Genomic DNA, 12849 nt, shown 5'->3' on the forward strand with positions numbered 1-12849 from the left:
TTTAAATCATTACTCTTAGCACCCATTGATGTGAGATGTTACTAAATAGCTGGAAGTGACAAACTGGTTCATAATTGCTACAAATGAAACAGTCTGCTGGATTTACCTACCATTGGTGGTTTGTCTATCAGGGACACATCTCCAAAGGTTTCTCCTTTGTTCTTCTAAAAGTGATTGCAAGGTTAATCAAGGTTGGATTTGTTGAAGGTGCCAATGCATGTGTTCAGTGGATACTGACACCTCTTCATCCCGTTACGATTAAATATTGGCATAAACGAAATAATTTTTAATGTTACATAAGTTAAAGGTGTGTTATGGCCAATGTATGGGGAATGTAAAGATTAAATCAATCCAGTAAAAGACCTTCCGAGATTATGATAGTTGATGAATATTAGAAGCCTCTCGTCAAACGAAAATACTTTCTTATCATTAGTTGGGGGGAAAAAATTAAAAATCACCAAGATATGTCGTGACATTGGGTGGGATAAACGAGGGATTGTGAGCTCACAAGACGACCAGGGCCCCAGTCAATCACTATGAGGGCCTGGTTTTAGAAAGTGATCTAGTCAAATTGTGTATTCAGAAAATGGGCAATAAAGTAGTTAAATGTGTATGAGGAAGTGACTTTACATAAAGCAAAGTCTGTTTTTATACCAGTACAACTGCTTTTCCTAGTTGCACAAAAGCCTCTCCCCTAACAGCCAATTATAATGGCCAATGTTACAAGATGTTCAAGTGGAAAGTTAAATAAGAGAGCGCGATGTCAGCTAAGCTGAGAACCAAGGTTAATGGGAATGTTTTGGGTACATCAGACACTGAATTAGAAACAACCATTTAGTGCCTAGAATAATTAACTCTAACACACTAAATGTTAACTATTAGGCAGAAATGGCAATGAGAAGTTGTTGGGACAAAGCTGTTACATTTTGTTTTATGATTTATATTTTATTATATTGCTATTTGTTTTTACTCTGTTTCGCTGCATGTGTTACTATGTTAGACTTTAACGCTGTAGACACGGATTTTCTTATAGTTTAGATAATGGGGTACCATTTCATACAAGTGAGTGTTTGTGGGTGGTAATGCAAATTAATTGGTAATTATATTGAAACAAGGCAATGTAGCCCCACTACTGAATTCTCAAAAGAATGGGGTCAATTTTTGGCAAATCTGACAATTTAACAGTTTACAAATTGCACAATTAGACATGGTTGTTCTATACCAGGGGTGTGTAAACTGGGGGCGCGAGATTTTTCTGGGGGGAAGCGGGCGGTTGCAGAGGCCCTGCGCTCTTCCCCAAGGCATTAAAATTAAATGCCGGGGGATCGCGTGAGGCCTCTGCAACCTCAATTTACCTTGCTTCAGCCGGCGTCTGGAAGAGTCTCCATGGCAACGCAGTGTCAAATAACGCCATGGGGTCATGCAGCGTGACATCACGTGCGCATTGCCATAGCAGCGCGCCATCAAGTGACGTCACATGACCCTGCGCATCATTTGACGACGCACTGTGCGAAGGGGGGGGGGCGCGAGCACCGTGGACAAGAGGCAGGGGGAGCGCAGGAGCAAAACTTTGCGCACCTCTGTTCTTTACCATAAGGTGGTTTGTATCATAAATCATTATATAAAAAATATGCCAGTTAAGAATTTCCCCTAAACATCCAGTGTGGGGCCTTTTTCATATCCACCTTCTATCCTAATTGCTGTAATTAAGATGCCCCCCCCAAAAAGGCTACTACTTTGCAACTTTTGAAATCTACATATATAAAACTCAAAAGTGTTTGATTGTTAGTAGATGTGGGAAATCTCATTGGTCCGTCGGTCCACCCGCCCCCTCCACGCCTCTCATTGGCCATGACATCACAGACACGCTGACATCACAGACACACCTACTCCACTGTGAGACACACAGACATACTGCCACAGACTCCCACCCCTGCAGACTCACCATACCCCCTGAGACTGTCACCCGAGACTGTGAAGCCTAAACTGAGCCCTCAGCATAGCCTCGGAGACTCTCTCCCTGCGGACTCACCCTACCCCCCTGGGATCACCCCTGCGGACTCACCCACTGACCTTGGTAAGTCTAACCCACTTTCCAACCCTCTCTCTCCCTGCGCCCTTTACTACCTCTCCACCTCCTCAATCATCACACGCCTCACTTTCAAACCCTCTCACCACCTCTCTACCTCCTTTAACATCACACACCATCAATATAACCGCCTCTGATGTCCACCCCCCCTCTTACCCTTCCACTCCACCGCTTACACCCCTCACAAATCACGACCTCCGCTCAGTAGGCCTGACTAATGGCCGACTACACCCCACCACGGCTCCGATTAGCAGTTCCACTAACAATCACCCTCTCGCCGGCACCGCTATATACAGCCGCTCCCCGCTTACACTCTCAAAATGGCCACTTTCCCGCTCGCTCCACTATCACGCTCACCATCTCCGCTTTGCACCCCACCTTCCCGCCCGCTCCTCTATGTCCCCGCTTACCCATACCAAATGCAACAATAATACTTTCTTTCACCATCTCCGCTGTGCACACCCTACAAAATGGCCACATACCCCAATAACTGCCTCTGCTATGCATCCCCCTGTTACCCCTCACAAATTCCTTACCTTCACCGGCTTCACACCATTACCGCCATATACCCTTACCGCTACACTATACACGCCCTTCCCTCCCCTGCTCCTCTTTCCCGTCCGACAACCCTGCCTGCGCTTGCACTGGACATCTGGCCCCATCATCGCCGGCACCGCTACTGTGTCAAAATGGCCACCTTCCCGGCCGAGACCCTATTCACCCCCCCTCCATTATCCCCCCTTCCTTCCCACCCTTCACGCAAACGGGGGTGGGGAGAGTGATGTGGAGGCCACGGGGGGAGACTGATGTGGGGGGCAGACAGATGTGGGGGGCAGACTGATGTGGGGGGCAGGGAGGGGAGACCGCACCTGTGAAGGAGGGGGGGGGGCGGAGCTGTCAAGTGGGGAACGGAGTTGTGACCGTAGGGGCAGCTAGCTTTGAAGGTGGGTACATCCGGCAACGCCGGGTCTCTCAGCTAGTGTAATATATTTATTCTATGGAACTGAGAATGACCATCAAAAATTCAAGGTGAGATTGGGAGTTTGGTAGACGACTGAATAATATATTCATTAACCCCTGAGTCAGAAAAAAAAAAAAAAAAAAACATTTTGTGCCATAAAGCTCCAGCATTTTTGGTTTCCTGGGGATTTTCATCATTGCTTTGTGTGAACACAATCTCATAACTTCAAGTCAGAATAAATATGACATTTGCAATCAGATAAAGATGATATTGATGATTTTGAACTTCAGAATGATAATGCTACGGAACCCAAAATACGAATTCTTCATTTGAGAACAGAGGGGGGAATCATAACGTGCTTTCCCCCTGCAATTGAATGAGTAATCTACTTGCAGTGCTACAAAGCTCCAGCAGCTTAATTGGATGCAGCAGTGTGCATCTTCAAGTGTAATCGCACCGTGAGTATGAAGTACCACACATTTTCTGTATAGATACCTGGGTACCCCTTTTATTGTTATTATTATTATTATTATTATTATTACTATTATTATGCCTATTTTTTTTTCTTTTTTTTTTTTTTTCCCTAAAGATAAATGGGTTTATTTTAAATGGTTTATACCCTTTTCTATATTTAATACATTATAATTTTTAAAATTAGCTCCAATAAGCTTTTGTTCCATGTTAACACCGTTTAACATTTCTTAAAATCAAACTCTCTAAAATGCCACTAAGTATTTTTATTATTATTAAACATAATTTAAAAGCTATCGTCTTTCATCCTGTGTATGTACATAGGATCACTGATGGCCCACTGATAATTCTATTTCCACCATTATTATTAAATAAAACATAATGGCATCATACTTAATGCTGAAGTCTGTGCTCTAAAGATATTGTTTCTTTAAGTATTCACTAACAAAGACATATAGACGCGGTTTATAAAAATCAATACCATTTACTGACCATATGAATGACTCCAATCACGCAAAATAGCAATGTGCTGTTCTTAAGGGTTTAATTTCACATTATCTCTCTCACCCTTCGACTCCTCTCACAGTCTCCGTGTCTGGAAGGTGGTAACTGGTATGGTCACACTTGTGTTTGTGGGTTCTACCAGACATTCAAGGCTATAACCATATACCTGTCTCGGGGTATATTAAGTCGATGCTGATGATTTTAGTTTGCGGATGCAGTAGAGCTAGTGAAAAGTTTAACCATGCACAGTAGATGAACCAAAACAGAGGTAAATGGTGAACTTGCATTTTGATAGTGTTCTAGAGAGCTCATTATAGTGTTGTATATCTGAATAATTTCAGAACTAAAAATTAAGGTTAAATAAATATATGTAGCCCCTCTGCAGTCTTAAAAGAAACACAAAGGAATCTTCTTATTAAAGTGCACTTCTACGTTAATGCATATTCGGTAACAGATTTAGCCTTAACTATATACAGCTGAACACCGTTATAACATGGTGCTCGGGGTCCACATAATGAGACCGCGTTATAACCGGGATCGCGAAAATAAAACAAACAAATATTTTTTAAACAAAATGGCCGCCGCGAGGACTTACCCGGCATCTGCAGCTCTCTCCTCTCCCTGCTTCATCAGCTTCCGGAGAGGGAGAGTAGGGAGCTGGGAGAGCTCAGCCTATCGGAGTTGGTACGGCACCTGCAACTTGCAAACCTTTGAGCACCCACATGGCATTATTCACCTACACACCAGTTTGTCCGTGTTTGGCGCCAAATCAGATCACAGAGGAGAAGGTGTTCTACCTGCTTGGTGTGCCGGTGATTGACGCGTGACGGATTGGAGCGGATCCTGGTGTAAAGCCTGAGTTACCATCATAGCGAAGCACGAGAAGCTAAGCGGCAGGTGCGAGGATCTTTGAGGTGTGAGTACAAAAAAGCGGATCTGCATTGTAGCGGATCGCGCTATAACGGGGTTGAGATATATATATATATTTGTAATTAAAGCAGCAGTCAAAGCTGCCGTTTCCCCCCCCTCTAATATGTGCATCAATACAATTCACACAATGATAAATAATTAGCAAAGTTGGAGATCGATCAGTTCTCTTGTGATCGATCAACGAAGATTCGGCTTGAGAGTTCACTAAAAATCTGTCATTGCAGTAGAAGAGGACCAAAGATGCAAAGTTCTGTGTGGACGATCATGTGACCAGGCATTCACTAGATAAAATTGATACACTGTTATAGGACAGGACTCAAAAAGGGGTGTGCCAGAGCCTGTTTCAAAAGAGGAAGGAGATGTGACTTTGTAAATGTTTGCCATAGAAACAAAAAAATTGTTACATTAAAATACATTAAAGATCTCATTCAGAGTTTTTTTTTTTTAATGCTACAAGTATTTTCTCATAGTACAGAACTGATTTAATAAAATAAAAAAACACATAGAATATTGCTAGGTCTGCAGTTTCAAAGCGGTGCAATTTATCTGAATGCTTTGTAAGGCGCTATATTTGTATACCTAAATAAGTGGATAATTGGAAGCCGCACCGGATGAGGGTTTCCTATTGGCCCAAGGGACGCAGGAGTTTTAAAGCTAACATTTAGATATCCCAGCAATGCCCAGCCGGAGCTACTGCTGGTATTTTGGGAAGCAGGGGGTCCCTGGCGCTGAAATTAAGTGGAGTTCAGCTCCAGAGACCCCCTGCTTCAGTACTGCGTTAAAAAAAAAACACGGCTTCCTCAAGGCCAACATTTTTTGTCTGCAAATGTGAAGAAAATATTACTGGCTCAGGCATCAAAAGTAGTAACAAAACGAGTTTACTTCATTTTTCTTATGACTTCGAGGTCGTATGAAGAACAGTGCAAGCTGCTGTTTTCTTGCTGACTTGAGCTTTCCACCGTGATCTGTACATGTGAAGTAGGCATTCCCTGAGGCCAAAAGCATGACAAGGACTTACAGTAACCTTCATATTTGCTTATTTTGCCTGGTTAACATTTGGTATACTGATATTAGGAGACGGCTTAGTAACATTAGTCTTTTTTTTTTTTTATTTATTTTTTTTTTTAAAGAAGGACCATGTCATATTTTAAATCTACAATACTGCTCTACTTGGATATCAACAATTCTTACATTTCTGAAACATAGTTATTTGTATTAACAGTAGCCAATACATGTTTATATAATGGCTTAATCCAAAAGATTATTTTGTCCTCAACTGACCTTTTTATATTTCAAGAAAGATAAGACCATTCAATTCTACCCAACACTTATTTCAATATTATAAATAAATAGACAGCGTGTCCAAATTATGAGCGGTGTGTAAGATCTTTAGATACTTTGGTAGACCAACATCAATATTTTATTCTTAATTTTTATTTTTTTAAACAAATCAATTGTGTAATATTAGAGTGTGTGTGTGTGTGTGCGTGCGTGCGTGCGTGCGTGCGTGTGTGTGTGTGTGTGTGTGTGTGTGTGTGTGTGTGTGTGTGTGTCGCGCGCGTCCGTAAAAAGCATTGAATGTTATAAAAAAAAAAAAAAACCTTAGAGATGTGCACGTGGACGCAGCCTGATGAAGCAGGGAGAGGAGAGGGCTGCAGATGCTGGGTAAGTCCTCACGCTGCGGCAATTTCACAATCCCGTTAACGCGATCCCGGTTATAACACGGTCTCATAATGTGGACCCCGAGCACCGCGTTATAACGGGGTTCAACTGTTTCTATAAATATTAACTTCTCTATTGCATTTATCTATGCAATATTTAAACATATTGCTATGTACACTGTGTAATTTGTTTCTGCAAGTGAGTGATACTCATCAATTTGGATTCAGACAGTATGACTTCAACTTTCCAATTTGCCTACAGGAGTGCCAACTGCTCTATTTTAATTTATTTATATATATATATATATATATATATATATATATTTCGCATTGCCTCGTTAAAGGTGCAGTCCTGCTTATGTCCCAGTTGAGTAAAAGGCAGAGAGGCCTGTGGTAAGTGCACCATATTTTAGTGCTTTGTGTTTTTTTTTTTTTTTTTACCTAACTCAGCCAGAAGGCATATGCATGAAAGGCAGCTTCTTCCTGTGTGGAGAATTCCCTTTTCTGATGACATGGTCTTCATTGAATATCTTTCTCTGCTGAGTCGGGTGCAACTTTCGCTTCCCACAATGCAATAAAATCACAAAGCGTAAAAAGAACGCTCTCTGACCACTGATGTGCAAATGTATTATTTCATCAGACAGACAGAAAACAAAAGATTGTGTTATATATTAGTTCACGCATAGAAGGACGGGTCGCTGTGTTGGTCCTTTCTTCCATGTGGTAACAAAGGAGGAGAGGGAGTAAGTGCCATGTAAGTATGATGCCTTTTATTGGACCAACAAGCAGTTGATAAAAAGGTATCATACCATTTACCATACCAATTCATACCATTTATTCCCTCCTTTGTTAATATATAAAGGTGAAAAATGGTAATGATAATAGTGTATACTAATGTGTGAGGGTTAAAGAGATCAAATTAAACAATAATTTGTGAAAAGGTGAAACAAATTTGACAGAATATTTAGTGAGCCATTGAATGTAAGGTCAAAAATGTTGACTTGAAAAATACAAAATATAGAATAAGGGATATAGGTGTAGTCCACAGTGGAAAAAGTCTCAAAAGTTGATCCTTAAGAGAGTGCTTGTAAGAAATGAAAAAAAGGGAAGGATTCTTCCAAAAGGGTCTCGGGGAGCAGCTGCAGCTTCACAGAACGCCGATCAGGACCAGAAAGAATCTACAAACACAGAAGGAAAGAAACGCAAGCTGCCATACTGTGATCCATGTCTAATAAAATATCACTGAACATGAAGTTCAGAATTCTGAACCGCCTGTTCAGTGATATTTTATTAAACATGGATCACACTATGGGAGCTTGCGTTTCTTTCCTTCTGTGTTATTTAATCAAACTGCCTAAAAAGTCACTGTCTAAAAGTCTATAGTACTCTAGATATTTCAATATGAAAGTTTTTTTTAATTTATTTTACAATTCCATGGGCTAAAGAATCCTGTAGATCAGGTGGATCATCAAATCTGTGCCCGACTACAACAGCCACACACAATATAAATCTGTACACTAGTGATCACGGAATAACTGATCTTTAGTGTTTTTGTGATTGTGTAATATAGAAGATTGTCGTAATGGTTTCCTGTATGTTTTTGAGGTGTTGATTTTTGTTTTTATTGCTGTTACATCAATTTGCATGGTGTGTTTTGGATTGTCATGCGTTAATCTGTCGTTTTGGGTTTTTACTTATTACACAATCTTTCTCAGTTCAGTCTAAATAGAATCTGGGAATATAAAATGTATACTGAATGACATAAATCCCATTTACAAATCCTTAAATGGATTCTAACCGACAACGTGGATTCGGAATCACTTGAATTTCCATTTACAGCTGTAGGCCCAGTGCTGTGATGGTGGTCCTATATCAGGCCTGCACAACTCCAGTCCTCGAGGGCCGCAAACAGGTCAGGTTTTCAGGATATCCCTACTTCAGCACAGCTTGCTCAATTAGTGGCTCAGAACGACTGACTTAGCCCTGACATTTTTGTCTTTTTTTTTTTTTTTTTTTGTGGTTGCTACAAAATGACATCCTGTTTCTTTTAGTTGTAACTTTGACCACAGTACATTTGATATATTTTTGTAATGCGTCGACTGTTAAGTTAAATTAGAAATAAAATAAAATGTGGGTAATTTAAAAAACCAATAACTAGTACATGAAACAGAGAAATCTGTCCAGTTTGGCTCAGGCACGCTTTTCAATATATGGTGACAGCACTGGGAGGGTTGCACTTGATTTGTATATGAGTTATTCATGTGTAACTGCACTGATTTATGTTAGTGATGATACTGATTTAAGGTTTTTTTGTGTGCGTGATCTTTTCTTTTTCTTGTGCCATTCACTTTTTTTTCAATGTCTACTAGAAGATGATTTGTGTGTGTGTGTGTTTACATTTTAGGTTTCTAAAGTCTGAGTCCTAGCTTTGGCAAACTAACACTCTGGGTTGGGTCTGCTTTCCTCTTCATAAAACCGCTCTAACCTATGTGCCTGGAATGGAACTAGATTTGCTGACCTTTGCTGCCTGTGTTACTAATGAATAAAGAAAGCTTGCTCTACCTGTAGTGTGCTCACCCAGGATATATAAACTTGCTAGGAAGCTTAGTAATTAGACACAACTCATGGGAAACGGGGAATGGGGAAGAGAGAAATATCCTTTTGAATGGGGGCACTCCTAAAATATCCCAATTGCAACTGGTTTGCTAATATGATACATCAAATACTTATTACACTCAAACTTTAAAAACTATTAAAATGTGAGGGTGATGGTAAGATGTAACACGGCTAATAGCAAACAGATTTTAATCATTTTTAACATTTGAGTGAAATAAGTATTTGATGTATTAAAGTCATTTTACTTTATTTGTATGTGATCTCACCAATATCCTATACTTGTACATCCAGATATTGGTGCCCTTCAATTCTGTACCGTTAATAACCAGCCTCATCATTGCTGGTCCTAAGGAACAGTCCGAAGTTAACTGTACAAAGTGATACCTTAGTTGGGACGCATATTATTGGCAAACCAGTTGCAATTGGGGTATTTTAGGATATTTCTCTCTTCCCCATTCCCCATTTCCCATGAGTTGTGCCTGGGTTACTAACAAACTGCTAATTCCAAAGATAAAATGAACAGTACTTCTGTGCAGTGCATTGCAGGCGCCTCTGCCAGTGAATTGGTTACATATGTAGGACGATACTAGGGCGCTCCAATGAGGCTCACTCTGGAATAAGGCATATATAGTAATGTGTCTTATAAAATATACAGACACACGTGATGCGGGCGATATTAAAATAATAATCAAAACAATACTGGTCCGGTGTAGATTCTGCAGCTGAACCCGAGGAGCTTCGTCCCAGCGATCCTTAATAGGTAGTAGTGTGAAGGAGAATAGGGGAGCGCAAAGAGAAAACAGGAGTGTAAATATTACACAACTGGAAACAGCAGCTAGTGAACTAATATCAGCATGCAATCCAAAGGTCGCAAACAGGGGGTGTGCAAGGTAATATACACAAACCCAAAGGCGCAAGCCACAATGCTATCCACCCTTACTGGGGAATGACCGGGGGAAATAGGAAGATAAGTAATAAATCAATAGAATAAGGACCATGTGTGAGTCTGTACTTCACAGTGTGTCTTGAGCATTGGGTCTTCTGGCGTGACGTCCCTCTGCATGTGTGGGGGTTGTGGTGTAGGGGGATGAACCCTCGTGATGCACCAGATGCCAATAGGGTAGAAAATGCCCGGATGATGTGGTTAAAATACAATGTTTAATAAAGTCACACACATAAGTAACAATGCACTCACATGAGTAAAAACCGCAATGCCCCTGACTGGTCCGGGCTGCGACTCGCTACAAACTCCACTGTAGACCGCGTCCGGTCTGCAGAGCTGGAGGGTAGTGATGACTGAACGCTACAGTAGTCAGCAGGAGCCAGGAAAGTGAACGTTGCCCGAACTACGCGTTTTGTATCTTGCGATACTTTGTTAGGTTAACCAAGTCTCCAAGTTAGTCAGAGTACTTTGTGTGGTCACAGATGATTATAGAGTAAATACTGATGCTTGCCTTTGTGTGCAGAGAAAACGTTTTCCAGATCTATACAACATTTTCCTTGTTCTTCCTTTGAATGGAAAGAGGTTACAAAGGATTAAAGATGCTGCATCAAGTTTTGTGAAAAGAAACGGCATCTAAAATGCATCATTTTGAATATGTAATGTTAGTTTATTGGAGTGTGTTTTAATCCGCCCCCAGTTATTTCAGTCATCAATATATATGTGGATATCCATGTATGAGTTGTCTGCAAATATGAGAATTCTCTAAATCAATTCAAACGATTATTTTCACCTTTCGGCTACCCTTATTTTGCCAGTGATGTCAAATAAAACCACAACGCACTACACTAGCTCTTTTTCTCAATGAATCTATAGAGGTAAATTACAAATGAGTAGTGGTCAGCATCCCACACACACAACAAATGCTGACAACATGTCTATGCTTTGAAATCTTCGTGCATTTGCAATAAATTTGCATGCACAAAATTAAAGGATGGATCTGTTTTTTTTAGATTTATAAATATACATAATCTTTATATTGGTGTGTTTTTTTGCGATCTACATTGATACGAACCTGGACTTGTAGAATACAACCTTGTGTGGATAATTTGTCCTGATTGTTTCCTCTGGCTGTCTCCTCAGGTCATATCACCTGGTTTGGTTATGAGAGTCCTCGGAGCTTTTGGGATTATATACAAGTTGCCTGCTCTAAAGTTTCTCACAGCTGTATCTGTAGCATTGAGAACATGGAACATGTTAGCTCTTCAAGAGCCAAGGTAAGAGCACCCAGAGCTTTTAGCTTCTGTTTCATAGTTTATCATAATATGCATTATACGCGTCATATGATTACACAATCATTTGAAAATATTTTTGATTCTTCACGTGCTGCACTGATTACTTTATTCTTGTACGATGAGTGTAGAGTAATACTGGAGATGTGTGATGGAATCGCACAAACTGGATGAATTACAGTACGGTAGCAGACCATGCAGAAGATGGAAAAATAAATCATTTATACATTAATTTGTGAGCAATACTTGTATTCTATGATTATGATTCATCATTTCTTGTTGACCTTCCTAAATAGAAAATAGTGACATCTTCACCCTCAACTATCTTCAGTCACGCATGATGTAATGATTATGATGTAATATACCACTTGTGGTGGACGTCCTATCCTTTAAATGGGATGTTTAATTAAATGTTCATTAAGCTTAAACATGAAATTGTAAAATGTACACTGTATCTTTGTCAGTCATAGGAGGTTATGTATCAAAATGGTTCAATTTGCACAGAACACGGAGGAACGATCTGCATCAATTTGCAGTATATATGAATCCTTCACATCTTGGTTCTTACATTTGGCGCAGTTCTATTTCGAGAAGAGGCCAATGCCCACCTAAACCTGGCCGATTTCTAAGGTGCAAAGAAAAAGAAAAACCACCAGTTATATGCATAACTATTGATACATCTCATTGTAATATTTCTAAAGCGTTCTCCTTCCCCCAACTTTTCCTACAACCACGCTGCAAAAGTTCATGGCATAAGTGGAGCACAAATGGTGCAAAAAATGGAGCAGAGCACCGTGACAAATTAACCCAGAGCCGGCGTCTTAAAATGATGCACCGGTTTGGGTGCAATAAGAGTATTTGCAGTTTGCAACACTTGCTACATATCTCCCACTAGCTGATATACCCAGCGTTGCCCGTGATGTAATGTTCTGCCTCCCCCATCCTCCCTCTCAACTCCCTTCCCCCCCTCTTCATAGCTGTTCAGGCTTCCCCCCCTTCTCTCCTGACTCCCTCCCCCCCTCTCTCCTGACTCCCTCTCTCCCCCCCTCTCTCCTGACTCCCTCTCCCCCCCTCTCTCCTGACTCCCTCTCCCCCCCCTCTCTCCTCTCCCCCCCCCCTCTCTCCTGACTCCCTCCCCCCCCTCTCTCCTGACTAACTCCCCCCCCCTCTCTCCTGACTGAATACCACCCCCCGCCTGTCCGCTGTGCGTCGCCATCTTAGCGGGGGCAGCTGCAGGAGGAAGGGGCTCCTTCAGGAGGCTGCCTGCCCACTGCCTGTCCCTCCGCCGGGGAGGGAGGCAAGTGAGCGTTGGCGGCTGGGGCAGGAGGGCCGCGCCGCGCTTCCCCTCTGTCCGGGAGCCGGTGGGGGGGAGGGAGAGGGGGAGA

General features: G+C 41.4%; 1 protein-coding gene across 5 annotated transcripts in view; it reads left to right on the forward strand.

Moving 5' to 3' along the window:
* The window catches only part of RUNDC3B (RUN domain containing 3B), a 237229-nt gene that overhangs the window by 120548 nt on the left and 103832 nt on the right, over nt 1-12849 (forward strand). For all 5 annotated transcript variants that reach the window (XM_075587444.1, XM_075587445.1, XM_075587448.1 and 2 more), the window contains one exon: nt 11316-11449. In XM_075587444.1, the coding sequence (XP_075443559.1) occupies nt 11316-11449 (134 nt within the window). The remainder of the gene's footprint in view (nt 1-11315; nt 11450-12849) is intronic.

This window comes from Ascaphus truei, chromosome 2, assembly GCF_040206685.1.
Source record: "Ascaphus truei isolate aAscTru1 chromosome 2, aAscTru1.hap1, whole genome shotgun sequence".
In the NCBI taxonomy this organism is placed as follows: Eukaryota; Metazoa; Chordata; class Amphibia; order Anura; family Ascaphidae; genus Ascaphus; species Ascaphus truei.